Source organism: Micromesistius poutassou (assembly GCF_964030765.1).
Source record: "Micromesistius poutassou genome assembly, chromosome: 5".
NCBI lineage: Eukaryota > Metazoa > Chordata > Actinopteri > Gadiformes > Gadidae > Micromesistius > Micromesistius poutassou.
In genome coordinates, this window is record NC_140275.1 from 8,819,455 (window position 1) to 8,841,954 (window position 22,500).

Genomic DNA, 22,500 nt, shown 5'->3' on the forward strand with positions numbered 1-22,500 from the left:
CCAGTCTGGGTCTGTCTGTAGATTTATTTGATTGGGGCTAATGGAACTAATTACATAGTTAATACGACCATTTCCGGAAAGGGATTGCATCCATCTTAGTACTTTTGAAGGCAAACATTAACCAAAATTAACCGCATTGGTGTGATGGCACTTCATTAACGCTGTTTATATTATTCACCCACAGAATGACTCTTATCTCCGCCAACAGAGATATCCTTTTCCTACACATGACCAGCATGAGGGAGGGATCCAGTTATTTATATGTTGCATAATTAGCTGTAGACACGGTTTAATGAGGCGACTTAGGGAGCTTAAGACTTGAGAACGCAATCCTAATGCATAGCTGTAGAGAAACTCGATCTGGGAACCTAATGCACTGTTACAGGCATTTTATTATTAGTCTGGGCAAGAAGGAGACAAGACTCTTGCTGACACCATCAAACTGATCCCTACTACTCTAAAACCATTGAGTGAGAGTGAGAGAATAAAAGAGGGCAAGAGATAGAGGAAGAGTGTGAGAGAGTCAGTGAAGGGAAGGGCAAGAAAGAGATAAATAAAAGAGAGAGGGGAGAGAGAGAGAGAGAGAGAGAGAGAGAGAGAGAGAGAGAGAGAGAGAGACGTACAGTGAGAAGAGACTGATGTTATCGCCACAGAGGTACGACCAGGGGGTCCTGCTGGGATATAATACAGCTAGTGAGTGGCTGACAGGTTGTGAGGCACAGCCTGTCCGGTCTCACTGACTTCACCGTCATAAGATACTACACTGCATTGTTGCCAGACTGCTGTCCTCCGTCTCTCGTTTCAGCACCGCCCACGCTACTTCCGTCCCTCTGCAGAGTCTTCAGAGCAGGACACGCACACAAACACACCATCACAGAGCTCTGTGCCCTGGCCAGCTCCACGGCGGCCAGGGAGACCACTTGCGTCTACTGGCACTGACTTGTGAGACGTGCTTGGCCATTTGCAAATGCTGAAATACTTTGCGAATACTTCATCACTTTTTTTTTGCGTGTGTACTATGCTGATACAATTTTGTCACCCTATCACTGTTTAATCACTTTAAACAATTGCTCACTATATTTCGTTGTACTTATTTTATTTCAACTTATGCAGCAAACTTGCGTATTGTTCTATGTTATATATACCTACGTTAACTGTCATTTTTGTGGCATTGTTGCATTTAGTTGCTGTTGTACTTTATTTTATGTTAGTCTTATCCTATTGTGCTTCTTTATCCTATTGTGCTTTGCACTTTGTTGCATTTTGTTACTTGTTTTATTTTCTTATATTACTTCTCCACTTTTATATCGCAACTGTTGCACAGCAATTTCCCTCGGGATAAATAAAGCTTCTTGAATCTTGAAACCCAACCAGACATGCTGTATGGCTGTGAGACCATTTGAAATGCAGCGTTAACCTTTACAGTTCAGCAGGCAGTGGCTAACCCCGACCGTTTCCTACTTCCTACTGGCCGGGGGGGGGGGGGGGGGGGGAGTGGTTAAGGCGTTTGCGTTTGCGTGCGTGCGTGCGCGCGCTCGGAGCTCACCTGAAATGGTTAACCACGCCCGTCATGCTGAGGAAGGACAGGACGAAGGAGCCGGGCCGCCGGTCGCTCTCCCTGATGAGGTAGCTGCCGGGCGTCTTGGCCTGGCGCAGCCGCTCCTCCGCGATGGTCCGGTCCAGCTTGCCATGGTACCACCTGGGGTGAAGGGAGGGGGGGGGGAGGAAGTTAGAGAGAGAGAGAGAGGGTGAGACAGAATTTGTTTGTGGAGGGAAGCGAAAGGATCGTACCACATCCCCAGTGCTATGAATACCAGTATGGTTTGAGAGGGGGGAAAATGATGATGAATGCTGCTTTGAGCTGGAATGTTTTGTTTTTTCTTCTGTGTTTGTTCCTGCGTGCCCGAGGCGGCTTGTGCACACCGACTGCCTCTTAATCTAGGCTACCGCCGTGTAAATTGAGGGCACGGGTCCGGTCAGGGGTCCTCTTAAGATTAATTCAGACACGATTCTACACGTATTTGTAAGCAACACTGGCCATCGCCCACGCCTCCGTCAAGCTTGATTAGCCGGGAAAGTGTAGATTTGTGCCGTCACGCAGGAGGCAGTCCGAGGCTTATTCCAGTATTTTAATGAGTTAATGAAGTCTTGTGCCGAGATCCTGTAATCCTGATTTCCCTAATCCTGTATGGAAAGTCATTTGAAGAGCAATTGAACCCAAAACCGTTTTTTTGCGTTTTGTTTTAAATGTGGTAATATATCTTATATGATCGTCAACATACTTATCTATGTCGTTTCATCACTTATTGAAATGATACCATCATTTAGAGAGAAGGTTGAGCTTCTCCGACACCTGGAGTATAACTCTAGGTGTGTGTGCATGTGCAGGTGCGTGGAACTCGTTCTGGGAATATGTTGGATGTTTGCGTCCTAGAGAGGGTTAGGCTTCCCTGACACCTATAGTATTACTCTACGGTGTGTGGCGCATTTCATAAACAACATCGCTCATCACAGCGCTGATACACAATGACGTTACAAAACAATACAGATTGCTATTCATTCCTGCACAGACGCTGACTCCATGATGGAGACAACTCATCTGTGCACACAAATTATTATTGTGAGTGCTTTTAATGCACTCGCACTCAGTCATCCTCAATAAGTCAGCCTACGAGGAGCAAATCATTCATCACTTGTGCGCGTAACGGCTACCGTTCTTGCAAAGTGGGCGGGCCCATCCATGACCATGACATCCCTAAACGCCATGGGTACATGTTGCCGGAACAAGTCCAAACACCTCTTGAAGTGCTTGGACGACTTCATGGGGTAGAACATCGTCAAGCTCACACTTAACCAAGAGTCTGCTCAAGAGCTGACATGAGCTGAATAATAAAGCACGGTGTAACACCTCAGACAATGTGCTGTTGTTATCGAAACGATTGACGATCATCAGGACCACTGAACCGTGGCCTGAGCCTTAGGATCAGCAGTATGTGAGTGTATAGAATATTAATAGACCAGGAAATAAACAAAGAAAATGCTGATAAGGACAGAAGCGAGAGGCAGACAAGATATGAGCAGATAAATACTGGGTGTTCAGTAAGTGCAGCGATTGTGCTCGCGATAATAACGTGTGCAAGGATGTGTTAGTTGTGCATCCGTGGGCAAAGTAATTTCTGGAAATTCTTTTGGGTATGCCGTCAAAGACTGCGAGTCTTTACTATTTATAGAATTGACCCTACCTGTGAGGGACAAGGCCATGGTCTAACCGAATCACATATCACTGGCAGATTTATGCATTTAGGTCTGGAATTGCCAAAAGGAGGGTTATGAAAGACGTACAAATCTACCATGCACTAGACAGAACATGGCAGAGAGAGAACAGGTTAAGAAAACATGAGTCTAGCTCTAGCACACTCTACACTCAAGCCACGGAAGTAGTCTCAATATTTTACCTACAACTCGACTACGAAAAGAGAAAGTGCACACCTTCACTGGAACAAGGAAACGCAGGAGGGCTTAAAGCACTGCGTGATTTTGCAGGTCTGACACATCCACTACTGGTCAAGGTTTCAGCACGTCAAGTTCACTTGGGGGTGGGGGGTGGGGGGTGGGGGGGGCGCACTTGCCAGACAGGTGAAGGATTAACACACTTATCCAAACAGAGACAAACGACATCACTCAGAGAGGTGGGACACGAGAAGCAGGGAGAAGATGAAAGAGGGGGCTCTTGTGGTGCTGCCGTACCCAGCAGACCCTACGACAAGTCAACCCTGCTCTGGATCCACAGAGGGCTCACTGACACTGAGGAAGATGAAGAGGAGACAAAGAGAGAAAAAGTAAATAAATAAAAGGCGAGGACGTGTGTGAGTGTTCGTGTGCGGCGAGGGGGTCAGGAGGGAGACTCTCTCTGAGAGGTAGAGAGACAGAGTCAGGGGGTATGTGATGGGCCTTGGGGAAGTGGCGAGAGGGAAGAGAGAGTATTGTGGACGAGTGGCCACTGTGTGATTAAGAGAGGCTGCAGAGCGGGGACAAGTGATGCTCCAGGGGGAGAGTGTGGAGGAGAACACACACACACACACACACACACACACACACACACACACACACACACACACACACACACACACACACACACACACACACACACACACACACACACACACACACACACACACACACACACACACACACAGCCCTTAATGGTATGCCCTAATGCATGACATATGGGTTATAATTACTGTGGTACAGAATAATTTGATTAAAATAGGTCAGCCCACAGGAGAGGAATAGAGTAGTAGGGGAATGATGAATGATAGATGGGCAAGAGAATTTTGTAGGGGTCTGATTTAAGCAACCCGCAATTTGAAAACAAAGTGGGGCCAGTTTAAGGTGGTGGTGAAGTGACACAAGGGGCTAAATACTCTATACTCTATAGGTGCCGCTGGTATCAGACTTATATAGGGAGGCTTCTTCATGCTTCGGATCACTAGAGGCTCAAAATGCTTTGAGAAATCCACCCACACAAACCCATAAATAGCAGGTCCTTGGGCAAGAAAAAATATGATTAGTCATTCTTACAAACCAAGTAGCAGTGTTTATAAACAGCTGTCTGTACCGCATAGGGAAGGCTGGAGTGGACCATTCACGCCCCTGTCTTAAGAGGCTGTTCACGTTTGTTTTGTGTGCCGTTAAGTGCCTGCTACACTCACTTTGCTCTGCTCGTTCACCTTGCTGCTCGTTCACCTCTGATAAAAGCTTGACTTTGCAAATTATGTTCAGCTAGCTTCCACGATTGCAGCTGTGCAGGTCAGGAGTATTAAGTATAGGGTACAGCAAAGTAAATTAGATATCTGTAGAAAACTATTTTGTTGGCTTCGTAAATATATATATATAAGATGTACCATTTCACTGGAAGGGGTGGCATGTTTAAAGCTTTATTAGCCCAGTAGATCTGTGTAATATAGAGTAAGGTGTTGATAGAATACCAGATGAAGGTCAAGCGATAAGAATCATGCTCTGAATGCGAGGACAGGTGCATCCCTACAGAACACAATATACAAAGGACAACAATTAGTATTAGTTGGGGTCCAAGTTTAAAGACACCATATAATAAAAAAAGATAACAATATTTGTGCCGTCAGGAGGGGGGTGCAAACTAAGCGGTGTGTATTTATAGAGGATGAAGTGTCCTCACTTGTAAAGCACTTTGGATGGCAGCGTCTGCCAAATGAATAACCGTGAATGTGTAGCCATAAAGCACTTTTATGTGTCTTCCCCAAACAGGTCTGGTTACGAGCAGCCGACCGCCTCGCCTATACCACAGAATGATACAGATCACGCCTACGTCCAGAGAAAAGTCAAGTCAGGTCCACTGCTCACGAACGACGAATGGAGGTGAAGCGTGTGCATCTCACAGGAAGTTATGCAGGTTTACACAGGAAGAAAGTGCTAATGCAGCTAGAGACAGATTTCTATAGAGGAAGTCCCTGAGGCTCTGTCTCTTCCTGGGATGTGTTGTAAAGATAGACTGCTGTGGCAGCAGCTAAGACGCCGGGGCGAGACAAGCCGCACATGTCCCAGAACGTCACTGGTGGGCCGACACTGTGCTTCTAAGAAGATAGTAACGCAAGACCGTAAGGCAGGGATCTGAATGTGTGTTGTGTTGCCACAGCATATTGTGATATTATAGTCATGCTTTGTCAAAGGGAAAAGGGTTTTGATTCAAACATGCCGTCCCATCCCTCGCCATGCAATGAGTCACGCTTGCTTGCTCTCGTTAGTATGAATAAATCCTGGAATGTGTTAATGCATTATAGAAATGAAACATAACACACTTATTCCGTTAAGAGCACTTGAAAAGCATGCTAAAATTAATATTTTACAGACCCGGGCAGAATATTTGTGACCATGTTTCTGGTTACTTATCAAGCCAGACGTTCTGGGTCACATTTGAGAATGATCGGAATCTTCTATGGAAAACGTTCCATGGGAAACATTGACAACAAACTATATTAAAACAAACATGGCACATCTCATCTAGTGCTTGAGATCACTTTCCAAACCAAGTAAATTGGGATTCAGGTTTCATTTAGAGATTTTAGGTCATTGTAATTTCAATAACGATGATAAATTCAACAGAGGATTATCTAATGCCGTGCTGGGATCAGTTCATGTTCCAGACAGGATTTTGCCAGGCTACTATCAGATTAGCACACAGTCGGGCTCTGAGGGCGTAGTTTCCATTTCCCTAGAGGTCCTAATCATGAATATGTTAATCAGAGAATCAGAAAAAGTGACACACAGCCATCAAGTAGACGTCATCTCTGTGCTATAATTACACTGCTGACTCCCAGTTCAATCAATGTGACCTCCAAGACACCATTTATGTACCGTCTGGGGACGGCGGCCAGGGCCTGATGGGGAGAGAGAGAGAGTGAGTGAAGCCGGTAAGGCTCGCCACGATAAACGGGCCGGTAACACGACGAGGGGCTCTGTGGCGGCGATAAGACGTGTTGCTTCCATCAGCCAGAGGAATGCCCCCGTCGTGTCGGTGCACGAACCAACACACTTTGCTCTAATGTTCTACTCACTGGAGTAACGCGGCTCTCTGGGCCAGCGAGCCAAGTGCTCGGCGTGTTGGAATGCAGGCATCAGAAGAATGAGTCCAAATTGATCAGGGCATGAAAAGTCACATCTCTCATGTTCTACACGGAGGCGGATATAGCGGCTGTGTGTTCAGCTGTTTTAAGTGCAACCGAAATTGTTAACCCTGAGAAGGGTTGTCGTCAGAGCAGTAACTTCTGACTTCAATAGCAGGAGTCTGTGGCTTGGACTCGGAAGTCAGAATGTGGCTTTGGGTTTTCTTTGTCGTTTCAATTGCTTTCCTGTTTGAATATCGGCTCACCAAAAGTAAATAGATGTAATGACAAGAACTGTGTGCACAAAAGCTTCAGTAGTTCATCTCATAAGAATCACCCAAAAAACAAACATATCCATGTCCAAAGCGGACCGGTTCCGCATCATGAACGAGTTATCCTTGTTCACTAGCTGTACAAATGAAGAGCTAATTAAATAAAGCCTTTCCCATCAGCATCATCTAAAACATACTTTACCAGCGACCACATCAATACCACTAAGGTCAATTCCTGAGTCCTGCATTAGACAGCATGACAAACAGCCATGTTACTGCAGCGTGTATACGTCAGGAAGGGACCTTTCTGCTCCGTTTTGTGCCAATTAAAAAAAGGTTTCAATCAAGAGGCAGGTGTGGGGAGGGGCTGGGGAAGACATAATGAGAGAAGCAGGGATCTGAAAAAGACGCCAGGTCTCAGAGGCAGAGGGCCCGAAAACATCATTTGCTCCGAGCAGATAGAGATAGACAGCGGCTCTCAATTTCTATCTTAACCTCTGTCTCGCCCTCTCATTAAGCCGCTCTGTGCACCGCTTTGCTCGCTTTCCTTTTTTTCCTTCAGTCTCGACCATAACCATAGACCTGTCAGATCTCATCAGAGTCAATGGGTAACGGAATGACATTACTTTACATTAGTCTTGTGCATGTTTTCTTCAGATCAATGGCCATCTCTACCAATCCTGGTAATGGGAACGACGGATAATACAATATACTTTTTGAGTTATAGTTTTAGTTGTGTAGGTTTTGTCCTGTGCGATGCGAAACTTTCGCTAGAATCGCCACTGTCAATCCAAAATTTAACCCATTCTAAAACAACATGTAATCAAAAAGCTACCAGCAGAATGTTGTCACTTGAAGAACACAGAGGACATAAAAGATCTATACATACCAATGAAATAACCCAATGTGCAAAACAGATTAAAAAAAAAAAAAAAACAGATACAATGGATTGGAGGGTGTCAGACTGCCTCCACCAGCCTCTCAGTCAGCAAGAAGCAGGGATGGGTCTGGGAAGCGGAGGAAGGGGTAGGATGCCCCACTTACTCAGACTTTGCCCTGCGCTGCATCTCCTTTGTGCACGTTCGGCAGTCTCACAGGAGGCGCCCGCCCCACTGATGCTGATGCTGATGCTGCTGCTAGTGATGCCGGTCGGGTTGAAAGTAAGTTGGAGTTTGCGGAATAACGTCAGAACTCGGGTTCAGAAAACAAAGCGGCCGAGAGCTTAGATCCTTCCAGGGCATGGCGCTTTGAACACGCCGCGGTGGCCCAAACGCAACCATCTCCGTGTGCTAGTGAGCGGAATGGGACCGAAGGAGACAGTGGACGGGAGGGATGGGAGCTGGCGAGACATCACATATGTTGGGAGGAGCCTTATCAGCGAAGTCAGGCCAACCGGATGGCCACAAATCTGCTTCTCTTATCCTCCTTCTGCTCCTTGTTTGAAAGAAGACTTTGGTGCCTCTTCCTCCCTCTCTCTCTCCCTCCCAACATGTTCTGTACCTAATAGTTATTAGTATGATAAGTTAGTTTTGTAACACAAAGAGGTCAACGATATGAACAGTTACAGGAATTGACTTAGCAGCGCTCATCAATTCCCACAAGTCGATAAATGTATTGACGACAAAATTAGATATGGATTTAAACATCAGATCATTTCATTAGATATGGTAATCCTGAAAAGCTTGTGTTTGAGTAGGCACATTTTTTTTCTATGCAGTAAAGAGAAGCTTGCAACGCTGATATAATCCAATTGTGCTTGACATTATTGCTTGCATTTTCTCACATCAGCTTTTCTTAAATGACGCATTTCCTTTACAAACATATATTGCGGTCCAGGAGGCCTGTATGTATGTATGTAAGTAAATGTAAAAAAAATGTAAATGTAAAAAATGTAAATCAACTTTTTTGGCCAAGTATGCTCACACATACAAGGAATTTGGTCTCTGCATTTATCCCATCCGTGAATTAGTGAAACACAGAGAGCACAGAGCGAACATACAGTGAGGTGAAGCACACACTAACCCAGAGCAGTGAGCCGCTGCAGTTACAGCGGGGCTCGGGGAGCAGTGAGGGGTGAGGTGCCTTGCTCAAGGGCCCTTCAGCCGTGGACGTGGGCATGGGAGAGCAGTGCTCAACCACTTCCCCCGGCCACATTTTTTCCTACTGGGTCGGGGATCGAACCGGCAACCCTTCGGTTTAAAGGCCGAAGCCCTAACCACGGCTGCCCGTATGTATGTATGTATGTATGTATGGATGGTTTTCTGTTCTAGTAAACCCATATATATATATATATATATATATATATATATATATATATATATATATATATATATATATATATATATATATGGGTTTACTAGAACAGAAAACCATCTATAAATGTTGTTATAGCAATAGTGGTCTCATAAATACTGTTGGCATTCATGCCTCATTAAATAGTTTACGTTTTAGAGCCCACCTACTGCAACTGGAAACAGCCTGTGTAGACCTACGTCCAAAGAGAATGTACGGACCAGGTTGTTATTGTTAAGAAACGCTGCAAGGATAGAGTGTTCTTTTGGGGGTAGATTAATAAATGAGAGAGCCTCTAACGTAAATACAACAAAGGTTTAGCAAAACCTACCAAGTAACCATTATGCAAATGATTTTTCCTTTCCTACTACTAAGCTTTGTTTGTTTGTGATTCCACAGCGGAAAGAAAAATAGAAAAAAAGGTGGCGGACTATGGCACGGCGTGGCAGCAGCTGAAACGCTCTGTTGTGCTTTACACATGACAACCCTCCACAGTGGGTTACCTGAGTGGGGCCGCAGAGTGACAGCAAACAGGGACCCTGGCTGACACACACAAATGGGGAAGGAAATGGGACAGGGCCATTCATGCATCTCATGCATTGCTTAGTCTGAATGCTGAGCTAACTGCCCAGTGAGACGGCCAGGCACAATGCCATTGAACCAGATAATAGCTATATATATATATATATATATATATATTAAAAAAAAACTAAAATGAGACACTATATATATATATATATATATATATATATATAGTGTCTCATTTTAGTCAGAATTAATTAAGAATCAAAGTCAACAGTCAGAAAATCAGTGGGAGTGATGTAAATAGTAAGCAAGTTTCCTTCAGACGCAACAATGACGAAGCAACTGAAAAAAACAACGCAAAATCAGACTTGAGGTTGGAATTCCCATTAAATTTAAAACAATATTAAAATAGTCGTAGAGTATGGTAGGTTTTATCAGGCTTGGTGTTATATTTTTAGTCTTTGGGCGCTGTCAAAGTCAAGTAAAAATGCTTGTGAGGATTCTGAAAAGGCCACAATGTGTGGCCCAGAAGTATTGAAAACAGGATGCAGTAGAGAAAAGGCAGGGGTGGTGGGTATTGCAGGGGCATGACAGGACATTGCGTAACATGTTGGAAATGCATGGAAAACATAGTCTATGCCTTATCAATGCACAGCCCAGAGCCCTCCATGAACATGTCTTTATTAGATCAACAGGAGGTCCGCAAGCTAAATAGCCCATGTAATAAAGCTTGATATGAAAACATCTGTCAAAGGGATTCACTAGTGAATCCTTGTGACCATTGTACCATTAAGATCCGAAATACTGCACTAAAATAAAAATACCTTTGCATTTATTTAGCAGACATTGACGTGCTGTTGTTTTTTTTGGCAGTGGTCATTTTCTTAGCTAGGAAATAGTCAGAGACAATGTAGCCCATACACATAAGTTAGGCTATGTGACTTGACCCATGTGTTCTAAAAAAATAAATAAACTGCATTTGCCTCACATGACAAATAGCAATAATGGAGTGTGTGTGCTCTATTAGCAAGCACCAAAGATGTTTCAACAGTTAGGCCTAATCCACAAAATCTAGCAAATGCATTCACACAGCCAACTTCAAAATTCAACTGTACACACACACACACACACACACACACACACACACACACACACACACACACACACACACACACACACACACACACACACACACACACACACACACACACACACACACACACACACACACACACACAGCCTTAAGGGAAGCCACTTACGATTGAAAATCCTCTATAATCTTCGTGGAAACTCAAAATCAACTACTTGTTTCCCAGCAGGTTGTTTGTTTTAGCTTAGGCAGTAGACCATCGATTTCTACGGGGGGGAAAGACAAAAACTCCATACAGCCACCTGCAATTCACTCTCACCTCTTTGTTAAGCTATTTATAGCATGAATAATATTGCAACGGCCATTGTGTATTTGAAAGTGGTGTGAATAAATGCGTCTTCCCAGCTCAACGGAATACACACACACACACAAACAGATACACAACGTTCTCCCACTGGCGTCACACACAAAAGTGCTCAGCCCAGGACCACACAATATATCAAACTGATATTTTAAACAAAAACAAATTGCCATTTTGAGATTCATTCTTGCATCGCATAATGCATCCTTTAAAACCCAAGCGTTTTTAAACAAGGTTAATATATACTGGCTCATTAGTAGCCCGTTTGCCTTCCCTGGACATTAGGCTTCCAGTTTATAACAGTGCTGTTCCGATCCACACAGGCTAGATGATTACCAGCAACCATCAACCATAGATGTGATTACACTTGCAAGCACGCAATTGTCTACATCCAAGCAAGAAGCATTAAAAAAGACAATTGTGTAATGTTGTCCTGCATAATCCATCGTCACAACAAATTCCTGCATCATATTATTCCCTAAAGTCTGGCCGATGTGCGTGCAAGGACACTGGACATAAGACAGGTTCACTCTCTTCAAGAGGACCATATTTAAATGGGAATTATACCTCAGGTTAGTTGCATCATCCAGGCTAAAACACTTTGATACACTTTGGTATGCAGCTATCGCTTAGTGCTAGAGAGTTTACGCTTAAAGAAAAGAAGGACATATCGCTGGCTGACTGGTCCGGGACGTACGTTGAAACCAAGAAGCACAGGCTATATCTGGGCCCTCCGCTGCCTGAACAGACCGAGTCGGCAGGGTTTACTGTGACTACCAGGCCGTTTCCTGCTACAACGAGGCTATGAATCGGTAGCTGCAGGGATGACCACCCCCCCTCTCCCACAAAGCCGAAGTGCATTCTGGATTTACGAGGCTGCTGGCCCAGCAAAAATGTGTGCGTCCTCTTACAAAATTAATGATTTCTCACCATAGGAAAATAGGTTGTTGTCCTATTGGAATAAAACAAATGTCTGATACTTCTGGTTGACACTAAGATATCCTCTATTAAACACCATCATTCGTAACAGCAAGGTCCTGTGTGACGTAGTAGCGTCTACAGAAAATGTGTTAAGCTGCTGCAAAGTGAAATACTACATAAAAGTATAAAATAGGTCCTACGATGGGGGAATTGCACTCACCATTAGACATAACTTAAGAATATCAGATGTGTTTTAGCCTGTAGCATGACTTTAACGGTACATGTTTTTGAGTAATTTCATTTCAGTTTACTGAAATTACATTTTACTTAAAATAGGCTAGTGAATGATGGCGCCGGGGTTGTGGGGCAATACATGTGATTAAACAGCACTGGACTATGATTATTGTGTATGGTTAGATTAAACATTTGGTATTTAGAATACAAGGTTGGACGTTTTGAAAAAGGATTTTGCATTCAGAAAGAGTTTTCTAAAGAATAAACATCACAATATTTTGAAACAGATTGACGGTATTTTGTGAATACAATAACCTAGTACATCTCAGATGCCTTACATCCTGTCAGCCTGTATAGAAGACATCCATGTTTAATAGATTGTGTAATATAATGCCCAAGACTACTGGGGTCCTATGTGACCCTGCAGAGAAGAGGGCTTGCCTGTCAGAATAGATCAGTTGGGACATGCAGAAGGCCGGGAGACCCTTGGCTAAACTAGGTCGAGATTATACAGCAAAGGCCCGTAAAACCGGATATCCCTTTCAGAAGACCCCGCAGTCTGGCCAAACGGGTAAATGAATGAGGGCAGTGTGCCATTTCTAGCAACAGGAGACGCTGTACCTGTCTTTGTGGCTTCTTCCAATCGCATTTGTTATCGTCACAAAAGGTGGAACATTATGTAGGTCTACAAGGTATCTAGGAGGGGCATCTTAGGGCTACAATGCATCATATTCAGAATTTATCATCACAAAATGAACAGGGTAAATACAGGCTGCGAATCACAAAGAGCTGCAAAATTACCAAATGTGATGTAATCATATGTTTGTCTGTAATGTCGCCCTAACCCGAATTGGCTGATAAGTGTCAAGTTTGTCAGTGCCATGCCTTGTTGTGTTGAAAATGTCAAGTTACATGATCTGGAACAAATTGTGTTTGTTACCATTTTTGTCCCTGTGGTTTGATTTTAGTGCTTGCCTGAAGGCTCTCTAGTTTAATTGGACAATATTTTGGTGCAAATAATGCTCAATCAGATAGTGGCAATTTGGTCAATAAAACGCTGAAGAATAACTGGAGTACATTTTCTCATTGGCAATCAAGCCTAACCAGGTAACCTTTTTGACTGGACCGAGCAATCAAACTGTTTAATACCAGCGGATTCTAATGATGTATTGTCAAATTAGCACTGGCATACTCCTTAACATTTATTTGTAGTGTTTCTGCAGTAGGGAGCGAAAACATTGAGTGGGACATCCCTCTAAATGAAATGGGTTTTTTTCTCACAAATCTGGAAAAAAAAAAAAGAAGATAACAAAACTAGGCTACTTTCTACATTCAGTTCCTGGGGGAAACTGAGTGGACTTACTTGACCCTCGCTAAAGTATGAAGTGCTTAGAGTGAGGATGTATGTGGCTGATAAACATTGGACCACAAGACCGAACAAGACAAAACAAGTACTATCCTTGCCCGAGTGACAACTGATTGACTGTGTTGGTGTGTTGGTTTTGCAAGAAGCAAAAACAAGGATTCTTAAGGCTTTCAGACACTTGTATCATAAATGAACATTTCGAAGAGGTACTACTCTCGAAGACATTTATTCAAAGAGTCAGCCCTTAAAAAAAGGTTATTCCCTCGAATAAAGCATTTTGAAGTGCTTCCCTTAGTCTTCCTCTGTAATCTGACAGGGTGATATAGGGTTGCTCCTAAAATAAAAGCTGAATCCACACTCCTCCTCCAGCCACTTCCATATCTCACAGTATGTGGGCCAGAAATGACACGCTCAGCACTTCTCTAATGAGACTGTAACAAATGGGAGGACCATTTAGCCGGCTTATAGACACACACTTGTACAATAGCCTAAAATACATGAATGTTCAATGCAAATTTGACTTGATAACGAAATGATGACAAATGTTCACAATGTGCTTGCTATGCTCTACAACTAATCTAGCTGGTCTCGGGTGTAGTCAACCTCTTAAAAATAAAAAGAATAATGTATACGATGTATAACATTTTGAATTCAAGTAAGGCACGTGATATGTTATCCCTGTGTAATAAATCAAAATATCGAAGATAAAAATAAATAATGATTTGTATATCTTTTTTTAAGTGTCACAGCTGTCCCAGCTGAGTTTATTCAAGATCACAATATTGGGACACTTAGTTTGCAAACACAAAACTAGTCCAAATTGTGTGTAAGCAAAGGAAGCTCCTTGGCTGTCAGTGAAAGAGAGATATGGTGCAAAGTACATAAATTCGGGACAGCAACGCAGGCCAAACTGGGAAGGTGGGGGGGGGGGTGTAACCACCACGCTTCTTTAACACAACAAAGCTCTGTGGATGTGAATGGAAAAGATTTAATGTGACGTTTCCATTTCATTGATATATTCTTACTGGTTCGTGGGTGGCGCTGACAGGGGGAACACCACCTCCTCTTCCTCGTACTCTGGTCCATCTTGCATGTCACTCTCATCCACCGTGCCCAGCACCCCGCAGCCCGGAGGAGGTGGAGGCGGGGGCGGCAGCGGGGGGAAGAGATTCGGCCCATCCGGGCACGAAGACGTGGGTGACATCCGGCAACTCGGGTCATCCGAAGTGGGAGAACACACGCCGCCCGCGGTTCCTGAGCCCGTTCCAAGAATAATCGAATGCCCACCACCACTCCCCGTCGCGGACATTTCCCCCCTTGAACCGGGATATATTACACTCATGTCGGGGGGGGAGTCTGGAGAGGTGTTGGAATTCTGGCGCATGGCTGGCTCCGCCACCGGTCCCAGATCGGTGACTCGCACTCTGGTGGACTTGGTGGAGGAGTAGTACGGGAAGTGGGCCGCGTCGGGCCCTCCGCCGCCGCCCGCCACCCCTGTCCCCGTCGACACTGATCCGGTCTCCTCGCTGCCGACCTCCGCAGCCATCATGTTCACGAAAATGTGGCGAGGGAACGAGGGTGGTAGGGGGTGGGTGGTGGTGGTGGGGAGGGGGGGGGATAATAAAAGTCCAGAAGGGAACCTGTGCCCTTCCCCTCTTAAAAACGCTGCAGCGCAAACCCTCCCCGTCCGGGGGAGGGGAGGGGGGTGGGGGGGAGGACAAAAAACACGAAACCAAAAGTTTCTTGAAAACACGTTTAGCTAACTAGCTAACTAGCTAACTAGCACCAGCTAGCCTCGCCGCTAGCCTCCCCCCGTCCGCGGCCGCTAGCTTTAGCCACAACAGGCGGCTAGCTAGCTAACCGGATAGCCCGAGCTAGCGGAATTGCTAGCAGCAGAAGCGGCAGTAGCAGCAGAAGCAGCCCTCCTCAAAAAAAACACTTGATGAGTTCTCGCTTCGCTTCTTCGCTTCTAGGTCTTCATTGTTTCCTGAGTTTAAAGTTCACTCGAAAATAGCATCGCGACACTTCCAACTTAAAAAAAAACCCACCGAGGAGGGAGAGGGTCGTAGCCGCCGGGACAATAACAAGTTTCCCGTTGTTTCGGTCCTCCTCTCTTTCGAGGAGTCACCCAAGTAGTCCACTTGTACCGGAGCGGTGTTGTTTTATTGTCACGGCTGTAGTAGTATCTCCCCGTTGTTGTTGTTGTTGTTGTTGTTGTTGTTGTTTGTTTCTCTCTCTCTCTCCCCCCCCCCCCCACACACACTCTTGTTTTGTTTCGCTTTAGTTCCGACCCGATCCGTGTGGCGACCCGCAAACTAATCCACAGACACGCGTGGATGTTAAAGCGCGGAGGTGGAGGTGGAGGCGGCGGCGGGTTGTGCTGACATGGACCCCTCCAGGTTGGGTTCGGAGGAAGAAGACGTGTTTGGTTGTTGCGTACACACTACACACACACACACACTCACACACACACACACAAGCTGTTCGCCCTTGTTCCTTCCTCGGCTCCGGGGCTGGTGGCTAGGCTCGCCCGCTGCTCCTCTGCTCTCTCTCTCCCCTCCCTCCCTCCTCCTCCCCTCCTCCCTCTCTCTCTCCCCTCCCCTCCCCTCCCCTCCCCACGCCGCTTCACCGAGGCAGCCCTGAGAATGTCGAGCTCACCAGCACACAACACCATTATTATTATTATTACGATGATGAAATTGGTGAACTTAAAATTGTTTGTGTTATATATATATATATATAGATAGATGTATAGAGATATGGATATTATATTATGTATCCTCCAATTGCTTTCTACCATTGCTTCGCTATGGTAGAACAGCAAACAGGCAGACATTTCCTTCAATCACCAATAACATAATAAATTCAATGTAGTCATGGGAACGAAAACGGACTGCCCATACAGGCGTGTGTGTGTGTGTGTGTGTGTGTGTGTGTGTGTGTGTGTGTGTGTGTGTGTGTGTGTGTGTGTGTGTGTGTGTGTGTGTGTGTGTGTGTGTGTGTGTGTGTGTGTGCGTGTGTGTGCGTGCGATCTCTTTCTATCAATGCTTTTAATCTAATGACATCAGAAAAGCACCCTCTAACCATTTTTCAAATGACCATTTTCCCGTTACCCACATGTCCGATTGCCATGTGGATCGTGTCTTGCAGGACGCCTGTAGACACACACGGAGCGTGTACACAGCATAGCAGATACGTGCAAATAAGGCACAACCTAATGGGGGCCTTTTGTCACACAATTGTCAAAGCTGCGTTTATCAATGTGTCAGCTCAAGAAGCTTCACAGAACACATCACTTATATTAATTTTTTTCACAATACGTTATATACACACAAGTATAATAAACAATATTAACGAATACAAAACTTATTACGCATAGGTTTGTTTTATTTTATGTGTGCCTGGTCATGTATTTCAAGCTTGTCACAGAAGGTCAGTAGACTGTTCAGAACCTAAGGCTCACACAGAGTTGACGTCTCGTGGGGGTCGCCACTTTGTATGAACTACACAAATACACACTTAGCGGTAAAGACACAAAAACGTGTATGGATTGGCACACGTCTGAGCGGGTACATGTTATGCACTTCCATGTTATTGGGGGAAGAAAAGCAATTAGATTATATGCAATATCATAATACACCATAGCATTTCATTGCCTGCCTGCCAACATACACACATATATATATATATATTGTCATGTTCTTTATGCATCTCTCAATTCAAGGCTCCCTCTATGAACTCAAAGCTCATTTGGCTGTGTAAAACCTATTAATTTGTTCCCGTATTTGTCGTCTTTCACCTTACCAGGTGATGACTTTGCTCCCCGTCTCCTTAAATGAAGAAGAGCATCATTTCACCTGTAGCTGCTAAGAGGTAAAGTCACGCCTCTTGCATCAAGCTTACAATTTGTGTGCATACATAACTACGGACATCATTCATAGGTTCTGAAGGATCAACAAAGGCCCTGATCCGAAGAACCGGACTAGAATATTGTCCATATTTTCATGCATTTTATTTAATTCAGCATTTTAAAACATCATGCCATTGAACGCACCAGAAAACAGCAGAGAAAATCACTTCTTTTGTAAATATGATGGGATCTTCAACCAATTAGGATAACTGCCTTCAATTGATCCACAGAAACCTTATCTCCATGAAGGGTTTGAGCCCACTAACCCCCATGATGTCTTATTTATGTGTGTGAATAGCAAAGAGTGCCTCAGGTGGAATACACACATTTACACTTATGATCCCGGCCACTGAACCTTGCACGCCCATTTGCCTTTTCCCTCTTGGACCACACTGGGGGGCACTTGTAGTCACTTCAGGAGAGGCGGTGAATAATTCACTGGATTAACATGAAAGTTTTACCAAGGGAGTGAGTGACACTCTACTGGATGGTGTGAGTTGAGATTCTGTGGAAAATAACACTGAGCTCTGAGCTCCAACGGTAATATTGAGTTATTTATAAAAATGTATCAACGGCATGCATCTGATAGTGTACACAGTATGTAAAAATACCCCAATGTACACAGTATGTGAAAGTAAGACTGTACACAGTATCTGCGTGTAACACGTTGTGGATAAGCAAATATACAGAAGAGAGAGAGGAAGTAAAAAGAGAAGGAAGTTAGATACCACATTTTGTGGTATTGTGTGCTACGTGCGCTTGCTCCAGCTTGCCTTATGCAGAAGGCAATTCTGTAGCAAACAACTGAATGGCATGCTCCTCGCCTCGTATGATTGATTCTAGTTGAGGAGTGTACGGCGCAGGCGGCTAAGCCCAACACCTCCTCTAACCCGGGAGTGAATTACAACAAACCAGATGTTCGGAAGAATTGTACGCTTTGTTAGCGCCACTTGTGTGAATGTGGATGTTTTACGTGGGGGTTAAAAAGAAAACAAAACGTCTACTGTAGCCTCCCAGAGAGGCAGGAAAAAGTAGCATGTTGTGTGTTCACCACAAAAGAAGTATAAAGAGTAGCCAGAAACCAAACGACTATCCAGAAAGAAGTGGGTCGACTATTACTGTTGGTGGTTTGTCTTTTTCTATTTTTTTTGATTGAGTGGGGGAGCGTGCAGCTGCCACTTGATGGCACATATGGACAGAGAGCTCTGGTGGTTAGAGAGGGGGTTGGGTGAAAGTGCACATGGCCCCCTCAGTCACCCTTTAGGAAATAACAGTGGAAGAAAAAAGTGTGCCTTTTCACAAGTGCAAGTGAGGTTTGCTATGAGCAGAATGCAACTGTGGTTGAAGAGAAGTGAGCACTTGGTTAGGCATTGGGAATATCTTAGACGGAATCAGGACCTGAACTGTCATGACATATTGTGCGGATGACTAGCCATATGTTTATTCCACTATTTAAAAAGTAGAATAAAAAGTGATTATATTATTATTATTATTATTATAAAAAATGTAAGGAAAAAGTTGTGCACAATCAATTCCATTGTATCTCTGTCTCTTATATGTCATGTGTTGTTTTTTATAGAGCAGGACGCCAAACAGTGAAATTACATTTACCCAGACACATGCTTGCTTGCACAACAACAGGAAGAAGGTTGGTATTTTGAATAGACAACACTCTGTTCTAACATAATTTGAATATCATGACCCTTTATTAGGAAGTAACAGCTGGTACTTTTAGTATTCATTGCAACCGACTAAAAATGTTTTGCCCCTGGTAATGGTAACTTACAAGCATGATCAGTGACAACAAGAGAAGATTTGAATACAAAGTGCTACAGCTAAGAACGCAGCTCTTTATGTATTGCAAAATTACCTTCTACATGATATTTTATTGCAGTTATATGGTTTCTAACTGGATATACAGTACTTTGCATTACATAAAATAAAGCATCTCTTCATTCTATGGATATTTAAGATCCACCTATCCCTGTATATTAATATTAATGAAGGATATGTATATGGATACAGAGATCCCTGTATTTACATTAAAACATGCATACACAACAAACACAGTATCATATTTTGAAAGTTGTAAGTGTTTGAAATACATAAGGGGTGTTCAACAATATAAATAGATATGAAAGAGCATCTGAAATGTCCATGTGCATAGAACATGTGTAGTATGCTTGACACGTGGGCACGGGTTACAATTTTGCAAAGCAGTGTCTTGTCATCTTGTTCAGGAAGAGGAGGGGGGGGGGGGGGAATGCTTGTCCATATGGACCCTGGTGGGAATAAAGAGCACTCAAGCACAAACAGAACGGCATCTGATACTCCACACATTATTCCATCTAACTAAGAGCATCAATATGAGGCCCCAGCTCCGTCCAGACCAAGGAACGCTGCCACAGACTCGGCTCGTGTTAATAAGGCTGATTTACTTGGCACACGCTCAGAGGAAAAAATAATAAAACCTCATTTTATATGACAACCTCATTGCACTCGTTCTGGGGGATCAATATTACTGGGGGGGGGGGGGGCGAAGCATGATATCAAAGGGGCAAAAGGGTTATGTATGGAAGTATGGAAGGGAACTGATGAAGTCGTTGATTATTTCTGGGTCCAAATGCGCAGTGTGCCTTGGCGCATTTTATTTTGGGGAGCAGATGATATCACCCTGGCACCGCTCGTCTGGGCGGCTCCATTCCCATCCGGAGGGGGGGGGGGGGGGGGGGGGTGGGATGGGGAGCCATGAGAGATGGACGAAAACCCTCTGGGGGCCAATGAGTGAGGCTGTCATTAGAGGCACTTCCTGTTAAAAGTTACTTAGAAATATAGGCCTCCAAAAGATGTGTGTGTGTGTGTGTGTGTGTGTGTGTGTGTGTGTGTGTGTGTGTGTGTGTGTGTGTGTGTGTGTGTGTGTGTGTGTGTGTGTGTGTGTGTGTGTGTGTGTGTGTGTGTGTGTGTGGTTCTATGCCAGAGAGACAGACACTGACAGAGATCGAGAAAAATACCAAAAAGCTTTTAAAGCTTTCAAGTAACTGGATTCAAATTATGACACAGAAATATGTCCCTGCCAAGAAGCTTTCCTGGTGAGATGCGGATCCTGTTGGCAAAACACAACACCACCAAGGTCACACTGCTTCAAGCTTTTTTATGAAAACTGCCCGAAAGCATTACTCATGAAACGTAGAGTAAATGATATATCATGTATATCATTTGGTAAAGTGGGTAGGTGGCTCATTGCTTAATCATGCCCGATGACCTGTATCGATTCCCCGCATGAGGTGATGAGTCACTGCGGTCACAGTCTAAATGGGGCAATGTCACCCATGCAGTAGAGGTGACTCCAAGTTGAGCTCAGCTCACATAATGCTTTGGGTTCGCGCCTGTCCGCCCGACTACAATGTTCTGTGGTGTGTTACGCAGCAGTGAGCAACAGCTGGGGCCTCACCTTAAAATTTCACGGCCCCATTCTGGTTAGCTCTACAACCGCAACTCACATGTTGCCCATTCTCGCTCTAATGAATCTTCTTGGTTCCGTTTTTTTTTTCTTTTGCATTTCATCTTGCCTCTTTCTGTGCCTGTCCTTCCCTCTCACTCTGTCCATTGCTCGCCCTCTCCCATTTTTCTACCCATCTTCATGCACACCTTGTTCTCTTGCCACACACACACACACACACACACACACACACACACACGTACATGCACACACGCACCCCCCTCCCCTTCTGCTTTTAGGCTTGCCTGGGTTATTCATGAGCTTCCTTTGGTGCTGTCAGATCTCATCGGGGCCAGAGAGGAGCGCACAAATAATGGAGCGTCCCCACAGACGTGTGTTTAGGGTGGACAGCGGTAGGGCCAGGCTCTCCCACCGAGAAACCACACTTGAGGTCTCTGTTTCACTGACACTATGGCAGATACGTCAGCCTTTTTGCATTACAGTTTTCCATATGGATCACAGAAAGCAATGAACCACGACTGACTGTCTCCCCAGCGATGTGTCGGAAGGGCCAACTGAATCAAGAAGTGTTGAGGGAATAAATTACTAAACTCGAGTGAACATAGGTTGGGTTTTGTGTTTGAAGCAAAAATAATAATACAATAGCTTTGCTCATTAAGTGGTTTACTTGTTCAATTAATTTTTTCAACCATTGATTAGCAAAAATCACCATTATAGCTGAGGCCCAGATTTAAAAAAAATCATTCATTCTTAAAACCGTTCCGTCTTTCAGTATTTCATTGTATTGACGCCATACGGCAAAGGTTGTGTGAGTGAATCTCCAGAATCAATAGTATCCTCCCTTCAATTCAATAATAGGAGTTCACAATCAATATTACTGCGTGAGAACGAGAATCCATGCCAATAGCATGGAGGCAAAATCCCCAAAGAGCTCCCGCAAGGTCTTCCTTGCATGCTCCCTCCTCTGTTTGTATAATAATGCTATAATGTGATTCCCCTGACACACCCAACACAGATCCTAGACAATATTATCATTTTTTCTTTTTACAGCATTCTTTTTTTGTGTCAAACAAAAGTAAGATATGGATCTGGGGAAAGTTGGTGCTGTGAAGTTCGTTGTGCCGAATATGCCTTTTCCCTCATCATTTGCTGCATTTCTTCGGAGACATCACTCTTCCTCCCTGTCTCCTCCACAGTAAGTTTGCCGGCCATCAGGCATTTTTACGACACACCATAAATTGAAGGGTGAGGGTGTTGATGTGCAGAGGAATGATACGTCTGCTATGGAATAAAATAATAACCTGCCGACAGGGAGCACTCCCCAAAGAGTGGAAGTCCCTGTCAAAGCCTTTGCAATGTATATGATTGACCATCTCTCTCGCTCTCCCTCTCTCTCTCTCTCTCTCTTTCACCTCAACCTATTGTAGC

The 22,500-nt window shown here is 44.3% G+C and overlaps 1 protein-coding gene across 1 annotated transcript; it reads right to left on the reverse strand.

Moving 5' to 3' along the window:
• Positions 1–1,542: 1,542 nt before the first annotated feature.
• LOC311343881 (ras GTPase-activating protein 1-like) lies at positions 1,543–16,165 on the reverse strand (the record flags this gene model as incomplete). The annotated part of the gene is made up of 2 exons (XM_084468852.1): positions 14,728–16,165; positions 1,543–1,699 (listed from the first exon to the last, which is right to left on the reverse strand). The coding sequence occupies exons 1-2, from the start codon at positions 15,249–15,251 to the stop codon at positions 1,543–1,545; spliced, it is 681 nt and encodes a 226-aa protein (XP_084324978.1). The 5' UTR covers positions 15,252–16,165.
• Positions 16,166–22,500: the final 6,335 nt, after the last annotated feature.